This window comes from Phascolarctos cinereus, unplaced genomic scaffold (assembly GCF_003287225.1).
Source record: "Phascolarctos cinereus isolate Bilbo 61053 unplaced genomic scaffold, phaCin_HiC Scaffold_4;HRSCAF=312, whole genome shotgun sequence".
Classification (NCBI taxonomy): Eukaryota; Metazoa; Chordata; class Mammalia; order Diprotodontia; family Phascolarctidae; genus Phascolarctos; species Phascolarctos cinereus.
The window spans coordinates 166,329,018-166,351,753 of NW_027555847.1; the positions used below are offsets into that span (position 1 = coordinate 166,329,018).

At 39.3% G+C, this 22,736-nt stretch overlaps 1 protein-coding gene across 1 annotated transcript in view; it reads right to left on the reverse strand.

Moving 5' to 3' along the window:
• Positions 1–3,197: 3,197 nt before the first annotated feature.
• Positions 3,198–22,736, reverse strand: part of TMEM114 (transmembrane protein 114) — a 41,296-nt gene continuing 21,757 nt past the window's right edge. The window contains exons 3-4 of the mRNA XM_020972937.2: positions 11,253–11,390; positions 3,198–7,031 (exon numbers count right to left, since the gene is read on the reverse strand). Coding sequence (XP_020828596.1) covers positions 6,799–7,031; positions 11,253–11,390 — 371 coding nt within the window. The 3' untranslated portion in view covers positions 3,198–6,798. The remainder of the gene's footprint in view (positions 7,032–11,252; positions 11,391–22,736) is intronic.

Below are 22,736 nucleotides of genomic sequence, written 5' to 3' on the forward strand. Positions count from 1 at the left end.
TAAATTTAATAATTTATTATAAATTTGTGGGGGTTTTCCGACTTTGAAATTTTGATGATGCAATATTCCATCATGTAACCATATATGGTGTATAGTATTGTATTGTAAACAAGTCATTACACGCACATACTCCTGCTGATGCATGCTGAACTTCCCGAAGCATACACTTGCCTGCCAACACTTGCTTTTCAAGACCTGTCAACAGAGTTGACTACTGAGGGGTTACAACTTGCATTTTATGTGGGTTTGGAGTTTTTTCTTTTTTTTTTTTGGAAAATAATGTAATTACTATGACTTTAACTCTGTTACACAACAGATGAAACATGTACAAATGGTTTTTCAAATTTTTCTTATTTTCTTTCCTTATGCTTCCAACACCTTCTTATTTTTATTCAACACCTCCCAATTGCCCCTGAGGCTACTACTACCCCCCCCATCATTCCAGCACCCCTCCAAGGGGGTGGTATTGCCCACTTTAGGAACCTATGCGTAAAGTGTGATTGGATCAGATGTGTCAGACACATCCCCACCCCCCCCCCAGCTGAAACACTTCTAAGTAGTCTGAACCAGATTAAAACGTACTTGGGAAATGTGTAACAAAATAAATAAAATATAATAGAACATAGATAATGCCAGTTTGTGGCTTTCTAAGTCAATAAGTGGCCTGCCAGGATTCTCATGTACAGCTTAATGACCTTTGTTTTGATTTGAGTTTGACATCACTGGACTGGATGATCTCTAAAGTTCCTTCTAGCTTTAAATTTGTGATTCCATAATTAAGCACCACCCCCTTCATTTGGCTTTTCCTGATCTCCATGGCTGCTTATTCCTTCCCACCACCCATCCTCCAAAAAAATTGACCTTTGTATATATTTTGTATTTCTTTACATGTGTATATATTGTTTCACATTTAATGAATACTTGTAAATATCTTTTCCTTTTACCTTCTCATTTTCTGCCCTCTCATTACTCTTCCTGTCATTTCCCAACTCAAGCCCTCAAATTATCGTACTCTGACCCTGATTCTCCATCCTTTGCCCCCTCCAACTACTATTCGCACCATCTCTTACCTACTCCAACTCCCATGGTTTTCTGGGGAAGGGATATTCATCCTGTAGAACAAGTTAAGAAGACCATTCTACTCTTACGCTTCAACCTATGGTTTGTCCATGAGCAACATTTAGACAGCAGCTAGATGACTCCTTGCCAGCAATACCATGGAGGGAATTCCTAGATTGAATAACAGGTTAGAGTAGATTAGGGTTTCTTAGCCTGGAGTCTGTGTATTTGATTTTTAAATGTATTTTGATAACTATATTTCAATAAAATTAGTTTCCTTTATCATCCTCTGTATAGGATTTATTTATCTTATATCAAGGAAATTAATAAATATAAAAGATATATATATATATTCAAATATAAAAGGCCTCCATAGTCAGACTTCCCCTCATTGTCCTCTCACTTGTCCCTCTCCCTCCTTCATCTGGATCCTATGCCTTGTCTTCTGAATTATCCATGTGTCATCAAAGCTCCCAAATGGTTGTGGGTGGGATCTGGGGGGCACAGGCAAGGGAGTCACAAACACACAAGGCCCAAGCAGTCTCTGCTCAGTGCCAGCCTCCTCTAGGATCAACCTATGGGGAATTTGGGGTGAGGTCACTGCTAAAAGACCACCAGAAGGGAAGGGACAATTAGAAGAATTGAAAGAGGAAGAGAAAGAGCCATGCCCCCATTCCTCCCCAAAGGCTGAAGATATTGGCATGAGCTCTTAATTGGAACTAAGGACACAATCTTCAAGTACAGTCATATCTTATAGAAATATGGATGTTTACCTGACATTGTACAGATTTGGCATATGAGAAAGAGCAATCTCACAGATAGAAAAAAAAAAACCCTAGCAAGGGCAGCTAGGTGATACAGTGGATAGAACACTAAGCCTGGAGTCAGGAAGACCTGAGTTCAAATCCAGCCTCAGATACTTATTACCTGTATGACCCTGGGAAATTCACTTAACTATCTGCCTCAGTTTCCTCAGCCGTAAAATAGGGATAATAACAGCACCTACCTCATAGGGTGATTGTGAGTGTTACATGAGATAATATTTTTAAGAGCACTTAGCACAGTGCTTGGTACATAGCAGCATGCTTAATAAATGTTTGTTTCCTTCCTCCTATTTAGAATGATGAGTTCCCACCGAGCTCTGAAAGTTAAATAGTGACTTTTTAGGGACTGGGTCCCTATTTCCAAATCCATCCTCCATTTGGTGGGTAGGTCTCCATTAGCTCTGGGATGAAACCAAAGGATTTTTTTTGTAAGCAAATGCAAGTTATGTCTTGCTAACTTTGTAAGTAGCTTGCATAGCCTTTCTGAGACCACCCCCCTACCCCACCCCCAGTCTTCATGTCATGAAAGAGGCATAAAGAAGGGAGGAAAAGAACAATCACAGGGATCTACTAGAAATGAGACAAAATAGAAACTTCTCATTTGGCAGGAGATAGAAATAAGGAAACCACACTTTGTAGGGAACAGAAGAAGGAATAAAATATCCTAATTAAAGACTCATTGAACTATGGTGTTGCTATGGGACCTGCATCCATCCCTCTCCATTTGGGATGAATTGAAACAAGTTTAGCTAATAGAAACATAGATGTGGGAGGGATTTTGAAAGGTCATCTGAATTCCTCATGAGATTCACATATTAATATCCCAAATCTGACACCAACTTAGCTATATGATCTTGGACAGGTCCCTTTCAATTTCTGGGCCTATTTCTCCATCATTAAAATGAGGAGACTATACCAGATGATATCTAAGGTCCTAAATCAGGGGTGGGGAACCTGTGGCCTCAAGGCCACATGTGGCCCTCTAGGTCCTCAAGTGTGGCCCTTTGACTGAATCCAAACTTCACAGAACAAATCCCCCCCACCCTTGTAAACCCTATGATTTTCTGAAAATCGAAACCATACACAGGTGTTAAAAATTACTCCCATTTGCCATAAGAGGGTAAGGGAAGATATCCACTTTCCATGACATCAGGTGTTGAGTAGAATATTGGTAGACTCAGGCTACCCTTAGTGCAGCCTGTATATCAGCCCTACACAGTGAGCTTTCTCTGAACTAAATCTGACTTGATTCCAACCTTTTGATCACCACCCTAGGGTGAGAGACAATGAAAAAAACTAAAGAAGAAAACAGAGTCATTTACACATGTGCGAGTTTAATAAATGTCGAAATATCTGAAGCCAAGTTGGATAGAACAAGATGTTAATGAAGCCCAAGTCATAAATTCAGTCCCCATAGAGACCAACGAACGTAGGCCAAGAAAAGCTGTTTCCTGGCTGACTACAGTATGGCAGATGGTCCCATTAGCCACAAAGAAGACTAAGCAAGAATGAAGATGGCTCAATGAATTCTGTTGCCACTCCTGTGGAAACAACTCAAATTGCATGTCCCTACTGAAAAATGGGCCAACTATGTCATCTTCCTTTTTGAAGGTCAGACCCATAGCTGTAGACATAAATACAGCTAGCTACATTACCATGTAAATCATCTTGCTATAAAATGTCAGAGCTGGAAGAGACTTCAAAGTATCTAAAAATCCTCATTTCAAAGAAGAGGAAATGTCGACCCAGATTACAGCTAAAAATCGTAATACCTAGCAGCCTCTTTTCTTGGGAGCTTGAGAAGTAAGCCAACATGCACATAAGAAGAGAAGAACCACAAATTTATCAATCAGTCTTAATTCAGAAATGCTCTTCTCTTTATACTCCAAATAAAGGTAATTGTGCATTAATATAATATCTTCTGTCTCGATTAGAAAACATAAAAATATGTGCAGGATCACTAGTAAAACTAGTAAAGTGGCTCGGGTTTTTTGTTCCAAATGATCAACAGTCATCTCAGTTGTGTCCCATTCTTCATGACCCCATTTGGGGTTATCTTGGCAAAGATACTGTAGTGGTTTGCCATGTCCTTTTCCAGCTCATTTTACAGATGAGGAAACTGAAGCAAACAGATTGAAGTGACTTGCCCAGAGTCATACAGCTAGTGAGGGCTATTTTTGAACTCAAGAAAATAAGTCTTCCTGACTCCAGGCCTGGCACTCTTATCCACTGTGACACCTAACTGCCCCAATGTTGAATATAGCAAGATCAATGAACACTTCCATAAGGAAGCACCATTGACCCAGACGTAAAGCATGATATAAGGTAATACTTCACATTTGAATTGAAAAGCAAAATAGTATAGTTTTATTTGCTACATGAGTTTACTTATTGTTCTTCAAATCATAACATCACAAACTTAGAATTATATAGAAGGGACTTTGTGGGTCATAGCATCATAGATTTAGCACTAAAAGGGTCATTAGAGGATGTCTAATCCAACCCCTTCATTTTACAGATGAGGAAACTGAGGCTCAAAGAGGTTTAGCAACTTGCCAAAGGTAACACAGATAGTAAGTAGGATAGTCAAAATTTAAGATAGGTCCTCTAATTTCAAATCCAGTACTCTTTCCATGATACCTTAATGCCTTTCCTTTTCCAATTAGGAGTTTACGATTGTTTTTTTCCTTGCTGTTTTACTAAATGTTTTCCTTGCTAAGTATTTACTAATTGTTCTTCCTTTCTAATGGTGCTTGCTAATTTTTCTTCCCTGTCCATTGCAAAATTGCTGATTATTCCTCCTTGCTCCAAATATTAGTCACTATTCTGTCCTTAATTAGGATCTAAATATAAATTTGAAAGATAATTAATTATAAGATGAAACTTTTAGAAAACACAGACTTGGACTGCAGAGCACTTAGCTCTCAAGAGTGAATTTAAGGGGCATCTAGGTGGTGTAGTCGATAGAGCTCTAGCCTTGGAGTCAGGAGGATCTGAGTTCAAATCCAGCCTCAGAAACTTGACACTTACTAGCTGTGTGACCCTGAGCAAGTCACTTAACCTCTATTGCCTAAGCAAAAACAAAACAAAATATATGTTTAATACTTTTTTTAAAAAAGTGAATTTAAAGAAAATGCAGGAAGTTGGTTTGTTTGTTTTTTTCCAAATGATCAACAGAAATTTGCTCCAGCCTTCTCAGGTGGCACACAAGGCAAGGGATCTGTAGGTCATCCCCAATTGTGTTTATACATTTCTATTCTAACTTATCTCCAGGGTTATTACATTTCCTGTTATTTGATAACCATCCCACTACCAAAAACAAGTTTCCACAATTTATTGTAAAAATCCAGGGCACCTCTGTTCTTAAAAAAGAAAAACCTGAGGCTCAGATTTTAAGGCATGAAGAAATGGACTTGTAATTGTAATTGCAATAAGAAGGATCTAGGTTAGGCATAAGGAAACTTCCAGGCCGCAATATATGGTTATCAGACACTGGAGATAGGTAATCTATTTCCCAGCTGTGCTTTCAAGGTAGGGGCATATTCATCTAATGGCACCTGTACATCCTGTCTAGACACAGGGGATGTACTATTTGATTTTCTTTAATCTTTTCCTCCTAGAGTAAGAGTTCTTAACCTGAGGTCCATGGACTCCTTGGATTTCCTAGTTCCCATGAACTGTATGGGGAAAATATATATATATATATATATCTTTATTTTAATTAATTTTTGGTTTCCTTTGTGAACTTGTATATTTTGTTTTATAAATTTAAAAACATTATTCTAAAAAGAGGTACATAGTCTTCACCAGATTGCCAAAGGAGTCCGTGATACAATAAAGGTTAAGAATCCCTGTCCTAGAAGACTGAGTAAATCTGTACTAAACATGTTCAGGTGATATATTTCCTATCCCAAGGAAAGAGAGCTGCCATTAGCTTCCAAAGAACTTGGATAGTACTACCAATAAGGGACAACATTTGTCAGGAACCCCTGCCTGGAAATGCTATAAGGAGGATTATCTATTGAGAAGAAACTTGATAAATAGCATTTCAGAGAAAGGCACTCCCCATTCCAGACATCAATAAATAATGACACCAATCAGAATAGCAGCACCCAACCAGGAGCAGTGTAGCTATTTCACCAAAGTGGAAGTGTGCTTCTTGTCTGAAGCACAGAGACCACAACACTTACTACTCTCATTAAAGCCCCTTTGAGTCACAGGTATACCTCACTTTATGAGCACTGGATGTGGTGCTAACAAGTAGTCTACAAAATCAAAAATGTGAGAATGGAATTCTATTCTAAATATGGCAAGAGACTGACTACTTGAAACACTGTAATGAACTTTAGTGCAAAGTGAAAAATCCTTTTTTTTTTCAATATGAATAAACACTCCTGAATGTATCAGCCTTCTAACTTCTGATATTTGCATATTGGATATACTATATATATAAAAATGGGTATACTTAAAAATTCAATATATCTCCACTTCAGACAGAAGCTATGAACACAACTGGCAAACAAGGAATTTTAAGAGTTTTGTGAAACATAATGGAAAATGACAAGAGTATCAGAAATCTGAAATCTGAAAGACTTTCACTCAAAAGCTAAGCCATACTACATTTCATCAGACTCGCTGGCTTATACATAAGGAACAACGTCCACCCTAGCCTACACAATTACACACATACATAGATAAATAGTAGATACAAGAGCAAGAGTGGCACATATAATAAGACAGTGGCCAAGCCATAATATAAGTCCACTGGGGAATGGAGAGTGAGCTTTCTTGCAATCATTTCTGGCTATCTTTTAGTAATAGGAAACAATAGCACACCAAATATTCAAAAGCCAATAAGTGCCTCCCACCAATTCCCATTCTCTCCAGCACCAAGACTCTCCCTGCTTTGATTCTTTCATATTGCTTGGTCCTGTCTCCGTTTCAAGCCAACCACCCTTGCTGCCAGTAGGAATGCTGCCCCAGTGAGGAGTTCAGAGATGAAGGAGATCCAGCCAAGAGCCAAGGACCATCCGAACCTGATGTCCACCTGGTTCAGGAGGTCCTTCTCTTCCAAGAGACAGAGTGCTTCTTGGAAAGCTGCTGCTGAGTAGGCAATGTAGACACTGATCCCAGAGAGAGTCACCAAGGCTAAAAAAAAAAAAAAAAACAATAGGAGAAGATTCATTTCTTGACTCCTGATGCTAGTATAAAAGTACTTCTATGTAGTAGAAAGTATACTGGAGTAGGAGACAGGACACCTGAATTCTAGGACTGGACTGTTGCCACTAGGTAGCTATGTGACTGACTTCAGACAAATCACTTCACATACAGATCCTCAGTTTCCTCCACTCTAAAATGAGAGGGATGGATTTAGTTGATCATCTCTCACAGTCCTGAAGCTATGCTCTGCTTCTCTGCTTCTGGGATTTCTTGATACTCACTAAACTCTAGAGACAAATCAACTTCACCAACAATCATCCCACCTTGTCATGAAATTTTATAAGCAAAGCTATCCAAACCCCTCAGAGCTACACAGATTACTTGAATTCTCTGTTGGAGTTAATACAATTTTAATAGGCTTTTACTTTCCTAATTATATAAATGACAAAAAAAATTTACCCATCATGTTTACTTCCCAAAAGGGAATATGTGGAAAAAGACTCACCTCTGGGGGAGAAAGACTGGGTTGACACAGAGAATTTCAAACACCAGGAGCAGAGAATACAGTACATTCAGGTCTCCTGTTCTGTGTAGTAATGAGTACCTTGGGTAGAGGTGGGAGTGGAGGGTGGGGTTCCATACATTCAGAATCTCTCAATTGTTTTATAAAAACTTTCATGCTTCCCCCTTTTTGCCACTAAGAGAATTCCAATCATCTCCTTTTTTTTTTTTTTTTTGCAATTGGGATTAAGTGACTTGCCCAGGGTCACATAGCTAGTAAGTGTCTGAGGTCAGATTTGAACTCAGGTCCTCCTGACTCCAGGGCCGGTACTCTATCCACTGTGCCACCCAGCTGCCCCTATATTTTTCTGGTCTCCTCCTTATTTGATATTTTTCATGCATCTGCGATATTTATCATCACATTTTCTTTCAAGACATAAAGCCAGCTATGCTATGAAGACTGATTACAAGTACAGTCTAACTTAGTTAATTGATTTGCAAGAGCAAGTTACAGAGTCAGATAATTCCATAGGAACATAAGGCAGTGGAGCTGGGAGGGGAGAATCACACGGAAAAAAACTAGGCTGTTCTCAGTTGGGGATGATGTACTAAGATGTAGTTATAAGGCCTTAATGATATCAGTTGGGGAGAAGATTGTGCACGGTAAGCTTATATTTCCTCCTGGGTATTAGAACTGCAATGCCAGCCAACAGAGAATAGGTAGTTGGTATGTGCTAGAATCCATCTCTGATTATAGAGGCTCACTGAATAGGTTCTCCTCAGTTAACTAACTGAAAGAAAAAGGAAAAGAATACATTTTCATACTCATACTTTATTTCTAAAAAACCTCTCTTCAGAATAACAAGTTACTAAGAAACATAAAATAAGAGATTCTATGAAAAAGAATTAAATAAATAAAAATGTGGTATAATTTAAATATTGTTATCCATTAAATTTAGCTGTTTTCAATCATTGCTTAAATTTGGCTATTCTTCCTACCCTCAAAATAACTTCTACTTTATACCCAGGGTACAACCTTATAAAGACAAATAATTTTGAAAGACTTAAGAATTCTGATTAATACAGTGACCAACCATGATTCCAGAGGACCAGTGAGGAACCATGCTATCCACCTCCTGACACAGAGGTGATGAACTCTAAGTATAGAAAGAGAGCCATTTTTGGACATGGCCAATGTGGGAATTTGTTTTATTTCATTATGAATACTTGTTATAAGAATTTGTTGGAGTTTTTTTTCTTTTTTGTTATTGTTGGGTCCATTTGGGGAGGGAGAGAAAATAAACTCTTGTTCGTTGAAAAACAATCATTTTAGTTTGTTTTTGATTTTTAAAAATCCTTAAAAGCCAGAGATATTGTCTATCCACAGATGACTCTTTCTGTCCCGCCCTACAGATTCCTGGGCTTTAGAACTTAGCCTGAACTAGCTATTAGAATTCTTTTAAATCGTGCTAATGATTTTCTGTTAGGATCTTATCTGTTTTATTTCTGTAAGTCCAGGAGATCTCAAGTTTTCTAGATGTTTCCCACTGATAAACCTAGGTAGCTCCACACCTACATATGACTTGCCTCCCACAATCATCTGTGTACATCTCTTCACATCTGTGGCATGTAGAAAGGGTCAAGAAAGAAAAAGGGAAATGACAAAAGAAAGAAAAACAGAACATTTTATCAGACACTGTTTCATTTCTCTCTATTGTTGAGGGGAAAAGAAAGTTCCTTTATGTTTCCCATCCAAATGATGAATTCAGCATGGGTACAAAAGTTCTTTTGCATAGTGCTGATAAAGATTACATTTAACTAACTATTCAGACTTCTTGAAGTGACTTTGGCTCCTCTCTCCCCTGCCCCAATATTTTAAACACAGCTGGTACATAAAAGAAAATATTTTAAATGAAGTTGTGCAATGGTTTCCTTGTACAGTTTCTTAAAAAGAAAAACCAAGAAGCCTGCTCCAATTGGGAAGAATCTACATCACCTGCTCTATGTTCTTAAAAGCCCTCCTTCACTCCACAAAAGAGATTGCACGTGCTCCTTTCTGGACTTTTCCGAATGGTTGGCACATAGTAGGTGCTTAATAAATGCTTGTTGACTGATTTGTTCACTTACTCCCTGACCACACATACACATACACGCACGCACGCGCGCACACACACACACACACACACACACACACATGCACACATGCACACTGTCCCTCCCTGTGAGGGAACATGTCCCCTGTGGGGCCATGATGGTCTTTAAGCAGTCCTGGGTCCTCCCCTAGATCTGAGGCTGAGTAATGAAAAAGAAGCATCCACAAGTGAACAATCCCTTCTCTAGACTCTTACTAGAAAAGGTTTGGCTTACTGCCTCATCAAATGCAATTTGGAAATGTGCATGCAAAGGCTGATTTACCACACACACACAAAAAAGTATGGAAATACAGTACATTGAAGCCATCTGTCTCATGGGGGGGGGAATATTTATTCTATTTTTGTTTCAAAATCCACATTTCTGGAAGGCAGCTAGGTGGCACAGTGGATAAAGCAGTGGGCCTGGAGTCAGTAGGACCTGAGTTCAAACCTGGCCTCAAACCAGACACTTGACACTTACTAGCTGTGTGACACTGGGCAAGTCACTTAACTCCAATTGCCTCATCCCCAAAAAAAATCCATACTTCTAGTTATTTCCTTATGAGCACCTCAAAAAAAATAATAATCTCCCCTCAAGCCATTTCTTTCAGAGGAAGTCACTTAGGGTGCCTTAGCCACAGCTCTTGCCCTCATCTCCTCCTCTCTAGTTCATAATTCCTAAGAAATATCTACTCATTGACACAGAGAACATATGAAAATTGATATCCTGTTTAATAACGATTGGATTTTTTGCTAACTTAAATTTTCTTCTAATTTGACAGGATTTAGCATAAAGTGATTGTCACTGTCAAGTGCTTCAAGCAAGGTTCAGAAAAATGATCATCCTTTCATCTCTACAACCTATTCTCCCCAATGAATATAGGCAGGAATGGCCCCATAATACCAGGTCTTCAATTTCCTGACCATCTCAACAAAGAAGAATATATTGCAAAGCTGCCTGGATCACACCAGAAACAGATGGATTTCTCATATGCCACTTACAACAGGAAAACTTGAGGACTGCAGGAATTATCATTTCCTGATTTGAAAAGCAAAAAGAGTATTCATTCAACAAGCATTTACTAAGCACCTACTATGTACCAGGCACTGTAGCACAAAGACAAAATGAAAGGAACTGAGACAAAAAAAAAAATTAGAGTCCCTTTCCTCAAGGGGTATTACATTCTCTTAGGGGACACAATACGGACATATATAATTATATACAAAATGCATAAAACATAATTCTAGGTTGAGAGGTCACCAACAAGTACAGGGAGTGGGAATTAGGAAAGGCCTGGAATAGGAGGGGGCATTTAAGCCCGGCTTTGAAAGAAGACAGAGATTCTAAGAAGCGAAGGGGAGGGAGTGCATTCTAAGGCATGGAAGGATAGCTTTTGCAAAGGCTATGTAATGGGTATGTACTTGGTACTCTGAGGATTCAGTGCAAATACCCTGGAAATGATCTCCTTGGAGGGCCTAAAGGAAATATGGAAGCTTCTACTCTCAGCCCAAGGCTCATGTTTCTACATAGTTATTTCTTACAGTTTTGAACCCCAAAAAGGGTTTAGCATGGTACCTCCAAAAAGGAAAAGCATCCCAGTCATGAGGAGAAGGAGGTAGGCTCTGGCAAGGATGCTTATAAATCCCGTCATCCCTCCAAAGACCATCAGGATCAGGCTGAGCGGCAAAAGGATCACAAACGTCCCATGCATAGCTTAGAAGAAACACACAAACAAAAATAAAATGGAAATGTGAATTGGGTCTGCCGAGATACTGTATTAAGTAGAATGCCAGGTCAGGCTAGCTGGTGCAGTGGACAGAGTGCTGGACATGGAGTCAGGAAGATCTGAGTTCTAATCTGGCCTCAGGCACTTATTAGCTGTGTGATTGTGGACAAGTCACTTAACCTCTGCCTGCCTCAATTTCCTCAATTATAAAATAGCAATAATAAGAGCATTCACCTCCATGGGTTGTTGGGAGGCCCGAGTGAGATAGCATTTGTAAAGCACTTAGGACTTTGCCTGGCACATAGCAGGTGTTGAATAAATGAGTTTCCTTCTCTTCACTATGGCATTAGGCCCCTGGAATCATATCATTAAATTAAAATTCTCATTTTACAGATGAGGAAACTGAGGCCCAGAATAGCAAAGTGACCTGCCTGACATCACACAACTAGTTAGCCAGACCAGGACTGATGCCCAGTTTAGTGCTCTTTCCACTGCCCCAATCTGAGACCCCTGGAGTATCCAAGGTCTTATACCACTGTTGCTCCCGCCATTGTTCCCGACCTAAGATAAAGCATACAGGTGTAGGTTCCCTTCCACCAGCATCACCAGCCCCAAGATACCATGAGTACCAACCACACATCCCCATTGCCACCCTTTGACTTAGTCTAAGAGGAAGATTTCCAGGTGATCAAAGCGCCACAGTGAAGTTAAGATAAAACAAATATGGATCCAAAATCGTTTAAGGAAATCATGTCTTATTATACAGTAATTCTGTCCATGGGCTAAGAAACAAAATAATAATAATGAACATTAGATGAACATTCACATTTCCAAATCAAAGGAAGCAAATGTTGTCCTGAGACTCATTCAAAAGTGTTCCTCTTCTCCTTTCCCTTCGCGCTGTAGGAGAACAATTCACCTCAACTCCAGATCACTGAGCTTCATCTTCTTTAACTAGTGCAAGTGTCCAAATACCTTTCTGCTGGAAAACATAACGTTTACAACATGCAGACAAATACTTTTCCCCCCACCACCAAAGCAAGGGAAGGAAAGGCAGTCTGTGTGATTCTTTATGCTGATGATATCCCAGTAAATTCAGAAAGACTTACTGGTCTCTAGGGACCAAGCCCTCACCTGCAGACCTGCCTGTCCCAAAGAAGACCTGACCCAAAAAGTAGTCATTAATAGCTTAATGTCAGCTTGGAAGGAGGTCTACAGTAGAGTGTCTCAGTAGAGAGCTGCCAGTAGAGAGTTTCTGCAGTTTAACATTTTTATAAACGCTTTGGCACTCTTAGACAATTTGTAAATGGTACAAAGCTGGGGAAATTACTGACTCATAACTGGGGAGATTGCTAACACTGGGTAACAGGGTCATGATTTTTTCATAGACTTGACAACGGGACAAATCTAATAATATAAAATTTCATAGGGACGAATATAAAGTCTCAAATGCAGTTCAAAAATCAACCTTACAAACATAAAATGGAAAAGCACAGCCAGTTTGCCTGGATCAGTATGAATCAATATCATAATACAGCCAACATACATAATCATACATAAACACAAGACCCTAGCAATGGGGAGGTTCAGGAAAGACCTTGGGAAGAAGGAAGCTTCTTAAGAAGGCTAACGCAGACTTAGGCTGCATTCAAGAGGCAGTGTCCAGGACTAGGCATACATCATCCTACTATACTCTGACCCAGTCAGACTACCTCTGGAGTATTGCATTGAGTCTCAGAAGCCACAATCTAGGTAAGCTATTGATAAGTTGGAGATTGTCCAGAAGAAAGCACATAGGATGGTGAAGGGCCCCAAATTCAAGCTATACCAAGATTTAGGGGCAGCTAGGTGGCGAAGTGGATAGAGCACTGGCCTTGGAGTCAGGAGGACCTGAGTTCAAATACATCCTCAGATACTTGACACTTACTAGCTGTGTGACCCTAGGCAAGTCACTTAACCCTGATTGCCTCACCAAAAAGAAAAAACAAACAAACAAGCTAAACCAAGATTTGTTGAAGATGTTTAATCTGAGAAAAAGAAGATTTACAGGAAGAATGAAGGAAATGTGCCAGGCGTGATGCTAAGTACTTTACAAATATTGTCTCTTTTTATTATCTCTATGGTGATATAGCAGCCTTGTATAAATGCTTCTACAATGCACAACAATGTTTCTGCAAATGCTCCAACAACCCTCAGAAGTCAGTACTATTATTTTCCCCGTTTAAAGATAAGGAAACTGAGACAGACAGAGGCTAAGTAATTTGCCCAGGGTCACCCAGCCAGTAAGTGTCAAGGCCAGATTTGAATTCAGGTCTTCCTGATTCCAGGCCTAGTTCTCTATCCACTGCACCACCTAATTATGTCTAAGACAGGGAGACATCAGAACTGTCTTCAAGTCTCTGAAGTACAGTTAGGTGGAAGAGAGATTAGCTCCAGAGAGCAGAACCAAAAGCAATGGGACGTGGCTGGCAGAGAATAATGGAAGTAGTTACAAAGAAGCAAGTTGAGGTTCCATTTCAAGAAAAGCAGGACTGAACCCAGTAGTGTGAATAATGATTAGAGCTATGCCAAAGAAAAAATGGGCTGCTTCAGGAAGTAGTGAGGAGGCTTCCCCTTTACTGGAGATCTTCAAACAGAAAGAAGCTGAATGGATGACCACTCCCCTAGATACTGTTGCAAGGGAGGGATTATAGTTTAAGTCCAGATCTGAACACAGGGCCCCTCGGGTCTCCTCCAACTTGGAGATTCTGTAACTTTGTTTCTTGCCCACTGAGAATTACTTGACTTCATTGCCATGTTCTTTCTCTGTGGTGACATAGCAGGCTTGTATAAATGCTTCTATCTGAGCTCCCCCCACCCTTTTTTTTAAAGATTGGGTCCCTAAAACTACTATTCCTAGGGACAAGGGAAAGTACTTTGGGGAGAAAGAGGGTAAGGATACATCCTTAAAGCTTAGGAAGCAAATCTTCACAAGGCTAGGCAAAAGTTGCTAGAGCCCCACCCACAGTTGCTTCCTCCCTCACTGAAAGCAAAAAAAATTTCAAGCTGTCCCTAAAGGTCACAGGGCAAATGCCCAAATGCCCTTTGAATAGAAAGAACACTGGATTGGGGGCCAGGAGCCTGGATTTTGCTCCTAGCTCTTTTTCTAATTAACCTGAGGCAAACTTCTTTGTTCTATGGGCCTCTGTATATTTATCTGTAAAATGAAGGGGCTGGACTAAATGATCTCTAAGGGTCCTTCTACTGCTTATCTTTCATGATTCCATGACTTTGTATCTCTTTTTCAGGAACAACCTTTTGAGTAGGCAGAGAGAGTGCCATTGTTGTGATTTGAGAGAAGGGAAAACTTCCCCCCCCACCTAAAAAAATTCTCCCTCATAGGTCTACCTCTGGTGCCTAAAATTACCTCATTCTAGTTTGTTTCAATCCTTGGATTCACTTCATCCTTGTGAAGATCATACTCACTGAGAGAGCAGACACATTAAGTCATGTATCTCTTACTGAGAATGAGTTCATCAGATCTCTTCCAGATGACAAAGGGTAGCTTTTGATAGGAAGAAATATGGAAAGAGCATAAGAGAACCGAGTCAGAGCCAGGACTAAGGGAGTAGGAATGTATACAACCAACTGTGGATAACAGGATCAACAAAATGAGTTCTTGACTTCAAAGTCAAGAATCTTCACTCTTTGTGAACCCATGAACTTGTCCATGGGATTTCCTTGGCAAAGATACTGTAGTGATTTGTCATTTCTTCTCCAGTATTTTTACAGATTGAGGAACTGAGTCAAACAGGACTTGAGTGATTTGCCCAGGGTCTCACAGTTAGTGTCTGTGGCCAGATTTGAACTCATATCTTCCTAACTCCAGGCCTAGTGATCTATCTATTGCACTGGTCAGGAAGACCAAGGTTCAAATCTCTCCTTCACACAGTTATTAGCTGTGTGTCCCTGAGCAAATCACTTAAAGTCTCTGGGCCTCCGTTTCCTCACCTGTAAAATGAGGAAGTTGGACCTTTATGGACCTTTCCAATCAAAATCTATGATCCTAATTGTATATTAAAGTTTAAATGAACAAGTATCCAAGACATCTTTCCAAAGTGAATTAGACTCAGACAGAATTGTATCTTGTTAGCAAGACAGCCAAATCAAGTCAAGTCAGATTTTTTTAAATCCCCTACATTGAGCCCCTAGTGTGCTAAGTAAGCTCTTTAAAGAGCCAGGGGAAGACAGGCTTCTGTGGAGCCTTCTATTCTATTCTACAGAGAATTTATGGAAAGAAATGGGTAGTAATCACACAGATGAAGTCTGGAGAGAGTGTGATCTGCTCTGTTTGAAGGAGTACTCAGTGATCAAAGTATAGCCCCACCAAAGAAAACGTCTGTAAGGAAGGCAGCTTATTGAAGACCTTTCTCCAACTAGATTTTCAGATTCTTAAAAACAGAAACTCATTCTTCTTCATATTCCTCACAACAGTACTTAGCAAATCTTTGTTGTTTTGAGATGGATAGATGAATGAATGGATGGATGCATGGATGGATGGATGAATGAATGTATGAATGAATGATAGATAGCTAAGACATTTACTTTCTTAAAAGCAAGTTGGACTAAGCTGAAATGATGGTGTTTTCAGCATTTCCATTAGCAAAAGCAGAATCAGAGTGGTACACATTTACCAAAAGGAACTGCTTCTTTCCATTGGCTCACACTTTGTCATTGTTGGAGTATCACTTTCAAACTTTGGCCAGGACACATATATGCCTTCTTCTGGTTCTGTGTTGGTACAGAATGCCACCGCATGAGGGAAAGGGAGGAGGTGCAAAGGGAGAGAGTAGTGAAAGAGGTGACAAAATGGAAGGTTTCTTTGGAGCAGGGCCTGTCCCCTTCAACCCACAGAGACTAGTGACCAAAAACGCTTCTTTACTTGTGTTTTCCTTCTACTTCTTAGACACGGAATGTAGATCTCTTGGTAGGGTTGTCTCTAAAGGGGTGCAGGCCCAGGGTGAATCACACTGTGTATACATATACAGGTGTGCATATATACACATACACATACATACACACACACACACACACACACATATATATATACACACAATACCTATACGTGCACTATGCCTGCAAGTATTTGTACATGTCTGCACATATATACATACATGTATATACATGCATGTCCATGTGTATATGTGTGTATATCCATCCACACGTGCACATATATAAACATGTGTATATACATGCATGCACATGTATACATATACATATATAGTTTGAACTTGTAATTCCATTAGTAAGGAAACTCCCTCCACCACTGCAATTTCTGCAGTGTATAGTCAAAAGAGATGACTAGATATTTAAGAGGTTATATGACTTGCTCCAGGTCACATGCCAATATGTGTCAGAAGTGGACCTTGAACCTGGGTCTTATCTATCCATTACTCTAAGCTGCCTCTCTTACATACATAGGTCTTTTTTATCACCATGTACAAGAACCACCTCCTCCCATCCCTACAAGACCTCTATCTTTCTCCCCTGACATGAGGCCCCAAACCATCCTTTACCTTAGGAGGGCTCTGCCCATGGAGCACAATGTTCTATGGAAGAAGAGAAGGAAGTATGCACAGTGAGTAGAAAAGGTTTGGTTTCACAAATCCTACCCCCCACCTACACAGAGGCTGTAGGACCAGGTGAGCTTGGCTGTCTGCCAGGTTTCCTGAAGGGAGCCTGAGGTTGTTATGAAATTATTAAGGAAACCATGAAATTACTCCATTCCCATCAGACCCAGATCCAGCACTGCTATCACTCTATTTGGCCAAATTATTAAAAATGAGGTTCTTTTAATAATAGTGATGACAAAATCCATATCCTTTCACTGTCACCATAGGAGGGAATGAATATAGAAGATCACACTCCTAATAGTTCAAAATAATGACAAAAGACATCAGAACTTATAATGTGGGAGCTGAAAAGTCATTGCAGCTGGCTTTTTGTTAATAATAATAATAATAATATATAAGAACTTTAAACTAGACAGTCCCTGCTCTCAAGGAGTTCATATCCTATTTGCTCCTGCTCTAATTGTTCACATACTAATACAAATGAAATGATTGTAAAAATCATCCTCTTAATTCTTGGCCTTTGGACTACCTTTCTCATTTTTCAAAACACCTCATTGAGATTCTCATTTTAGACTCATAACGTCCTGGTGAGGTAGTTGTAGATAGATCATTTAAAAGACAGGGAAACTGAGGTATTAAGTGGCTCACAGAGTTAGCAGTAAAATTGGAAATTTAAGTACAACCTGAGAGGTCCTGTAATGTGGCAAAAGGACCCTATATTTGGAGCCATAAGATTATAGATTTAAAGCTAGAAGGGATGATAGGTCATAAAATCCAATGCCTTCATTTTATAGAAAAGAAAACAGAAACCAAAAGAAATTAAATGACTTGCCCAGGGTTATATAGCTAGTAAGTGTCTGAGGCAGGATTCAAACCCAGGTCTTCTTGACTCCAAATCCAATACCCCTCCACCATACCACCCTGTCTCTCTTGTGAGAAAACATTGATTCAGATCTTGATTCTGTTCCTTATTAGCTGTGTGACTTGAGATGGGACACTGGGGATCATATGACAAACCCCTTACCTTATAAATGAGGAAAATAAGGCCTAGAGGTTAAGTGACTTATATAAGATCACACAGCTTGTAGTAGTAAAGCCAGGGCTAGAATCCAGGTCTACCCGGTCTCAAGATTTCAACAAATCTTATTTTCCAAACTGTTCTTCAGAAGATTAGAAGGGTCATTAACAAGATCTGGAGTGATAGGAACAACATGTGTAGAGTAGTTTTGATGTGAAAGAAAAGATTTTGAGAAGATCTGGAGATAGATACACCGTGTCATCTCAGTAGTGAGGGAGGGGGTGAGGGATAGGTGTCCAGGGGAATGCCGGACCCCCAGGAGATTTAGAGACAGCTCTAGGACATCAAGAGGAAACAAGAGAGGTTGAGTGATGTAGTCAGTAGAGAGCTAGCCTCAAAGTCAGCATGACTGGTCAAAGTCTATGATGTATGCCAGCTGTATGACCCTGAGCAAGCCCCTGAACTGGTCCTTGTGCCCGGCAACTCTCTAGGACTAAAAGTTGCCAAGCAGGTGCAGATCTACATTGGAAAAGAAAGTTTCCTTACCAGAAAACTCCTTACAATGATTAAATCACATGTCTGGATTGAAATGAAAGAAAATCAAGGGAAGTTAAAGGATTCCCAAAGATAAATATAGAGATTCTACTCTGTTCTCATTTTAAAGGAGGTGTGATATTTCCAGTGCCAAGATGGTGGAGTGAGGAAGGAATTCTCTGAAGCCCTTCCAAATTCCCCTCTGAACAACTAGAAAACTACCTCAGAATTGGTCTAGGAGCAGCGAAGCAGCTTACCAGCATGGCACAAGAGGTCTGTCTCACTGGGGTGGAAAGAGACCAAGATCCAAAGCAGCAGCAGCAGCAGCGAGCCTCACAGCAGGGCACCTGCAGCAAAGTGCCAAGGCTGGGGCAATCCATCTTTGAGTCACCACCCTACAGCAAACGAGGAGCCCTCCAGGCAAGTGAGCAGTCTGTGCAGTGCTGCAAGGCCCCACCCCAGCATCCTTATCCCCAGTACAAGCTACCAACTAGGCCTTGACCCCATTGCTAACCAGCAATAAAGCCCCCCGCCTTAGACATGGCCAACAGCAAGACCTTGTCCCTGGGCCCTACCAGCAGAGAGGCCCTGTTTCTATAGCATCCCAGCATCAGGGCCCCACCCCTGGGGCAGAATAGCAACAAGATCCCTCCTCTAGGGCCAGCCACCAGAAAGGCTCTGTTACCACAGCAGCAAAGCCCCACTCTTGGGGCAGGCCAATGGGGAGGCCCCACCCCCCAGAACAAGACAGGAAGGAAGCCTACCCTCCAGAGAAAGCAAGCAGCTAAGCCCTGAAGCCCAGTGAAAGCCATCAGTAAGATCCAGATACCCAGCATAAAAAGCTTGGGACAGCACAGGATGAGAGCCCAACTCTCACATAAAAACACCATGTCACAAAAAAAAAAAGGCAGAAAAGATAAGCAAAAATCAAAAAAGAGTTTGGTGATAGGGAAGAATAAGACATAAACTTAGAAGAGGATAATAGTGTCAAAATGGCTACATGTGAAGCCTCAAAGAAAAATATAATTTGGTCTCAGGCCCAAAAAAGAATTCCTGGAAGAGCTTAAAAAGGATTTTAAAAAGCAAATTAGAGAAGTAGAAGAAAAAAATGGGGAAAGAAATAAGAGTAATACAAGAGAATCATGAAAAAAAGTAGTCAATAGCATGGGAAAATATATACAAAAATTCACCAAGGAAAATAACTCCCTAAAAAATAGAATTGACCAAATGGAAAAGGAAGTACAAAAGCTCACTGAAGAAAATAATTCCTTAAAAATTTTAGAATCAAACTAGTACAAACCAATGACTTTGTGAGACATCAATATACGATAAAACAATTTCTAAAAAGTTTAAAAAAAAAAAAGAAAATGTAAAATTTCTCATTGGAAAAACAACTGACCTAGAAAATAGATCCAGGAGAGATAATATATGAATTATTGGACTACCTGAAAACTATGATCAAAGAAAAAAAAAAGCCTGGACAACACCTCTCAAGAAATTATCAAAGAAAACTCCTCTGATATATTAGAACCACAGGGCAAAACAGAAATTGAAAGAATCCATAGATCACCACCTGAAAGTAATCCCAAAATGAAAACTCCCAGGAATGTCATAGCCAAATTCCAGAGCTCACAGATCAAAGAGAAAGTATTGCAAGCACCAAAAAGAAACAGTTCAAATATTGTGGAGCTACAGTCAGGATTACACAGAATTTGGCAGCTTCCACATTAAAAAACCATAGGGATTGGGATATGATATACCAGAAGGCAAAAGGAGTTGGGATTACAACCAAGAATTACCTACTCTGCAAAATTGAATATAATCTTTCAGGGGGGCAAATTGACATTTAATGAAATAGAGGACTTTCAAGCATTTCTAATTAAAAGACCAGAGATGAATAAAAAATATGACCTCCAAATACAAGACTCAAGGGAAACATAAAAAGTTAAAAAAGAAATAAGAAAGGGAAAATATAAAAAATTCAATAAGATTGAACTGTTTCTGTTTCTATAAGGTAAGATAATATTTGTAACTCCTGACAATTTTGTTACTATCAGACCAATTAAAAGGAGTATATGGAGGCAGAGGCTATGGATATACGGTGACTTTGATAGGATGATACCTCAAAAAACAAAATAAAAGGGTGAGAAAAAAACTGGAAAAAGGAAGGGAGAGATTGAATGGGGTAAATTATCCCATATAAATGGGACATGAAAAATGTACTATAATGTAAGAGAAGATGGGGGGGAGTGGCAGGCAAAGCTTAAATCTTACTCTAATCAAAATTGGCTCAAAGAGAGAATAACATACATACTCAGTTGGATACAGACATTTATCTTACCCTATAAGGAAGTAAAAAGGGATGGGGATAATAGAATGGGGAAGGAGGACTGATAAAAGGGAGGGTATATTGGGGAAGCTTATGATCAGAAGTAAAACACTTGTAAGGAGGGAAGTGGGGGGGTGGATAAGGGAGGGGAAGGGGAAGGGTAAACAAAAAATAGTATGGAGGGAAATTCACAGTTAGTTTGAACAAGTCATCATTGAACTTCCTAAGAAAAAATCCTTAGGACCAGATGGATTCACAAAAGAATTCTACCAAACATTTAAAGAACAATTAATATCAATACTATATAAACTATTTGTAAAAATAAGCAAAGAAGGAATCCTACCAAATTCTTTTTATGACACAAATATGGTTCTGATACCCAAACCAGGAGGAGTAAAAACAGAAAAAGAAAACTGTGGACCAATTTCCCTAATACAATAACAAAAACACTTTACAGTTAAACCATTTTGAAGGCTGGCGAAAAATAAGATCAGTGCAATTACCATCCAAGATTCTGGAGAACCTATAATGAAACATGCTCTCTACCTCCTGACAGAGAACTGACAAATTTAGGGTGCAGAACGAGCCATATATTCCAATTAGGGAATTTGTTTTGCTTGACTATGCATAATTGTTACAAGTAATTCATTTTTCTTTTTTCTTTTTTTTTCAATAGGGGAAAAAGAGAAAACAGATCTCTGTTAATTTTTTAAATGGGGGGGAGTGCTGCCAATGTGGAATGTTGCATGTGCTTTCAGATGAGGTCACTATAATTGTTAGTTTTGCTTAATTTTTTTTGACTATTGCAAGAGATCTCAGAGTAGGGATAATTGTAAATGTTCGTAATAGAAAAACAAAACACATCACTAAAACTTTTAGGAAATAAATAAATGTTTGCTGAATGAACAAATGAATGACATTGTAATAAATATTGTAATTTTATGCCAAACTATCTATCTCAGTGGGTTCAGCAATGAAACTAACAAGGTCACTGTATAACCCAGATAATTTCTCTGTTCCACAGCCAGCCCACTCTTTTTTCCATTGTATGCTTTAGAGCTTGAAAGTAACCTTAAAAGTCTCCTAGTCCAAACCTCTTCCATACAGTTTAATGCAAATGAGGTCAAAAGAGGTTCAGTGACCTGCCCAGAGACACACTGGAAAAATAAGGGACAAAGTCAGGATGCAAACTCAGGTCTTCCAACTCCAGATTCCATGTTTGATGAACCAAAACATACTACCCAATAGCCCTATGAGGCAAGTAGGGAAGATATTAACCTCATTTTACTGGAAAATAAACTGAGGCACAAGCAGGTGGAGGCAGTGAAATTATTTGTGCAAGCCCACACAGCTAGTTAACAATAGACTTAAGCAAAATATATATTATGTATATATATATATATATATATATATATATATATATATATATATGTTATATATTCAAACATATGTATATTTAATTCAGTAGTCTTTGCCTTAAGTTGTTACCATAATATTAAAGTAATACTTGGGTTCTTAAGATGTTCAATGAATTATAACTCATCAGTTCTGCAGAGTTCCTCCCTCCATATCTTGAAAAACTAAATTAGCTACCTGCCAAACATATTCACTTGTTTTCTTCTGGTAGAAAGCACTAGGAGAGAGACAATTGCATTTAAACTGATTTCTGGAGTTATCTAAATGTTTTCAAATCAGTTGAAAAAAGTTTGAGGCAATCCTAAGAAAAATGCAAACATATTAGTTTTAACATGTATAAATTACAGGGTTCAATTCAATGATTCCTAAGATCCATCCCTTCCTGCCCTAAATACTATGAACCCTATGTCAGGCAGCATTCATA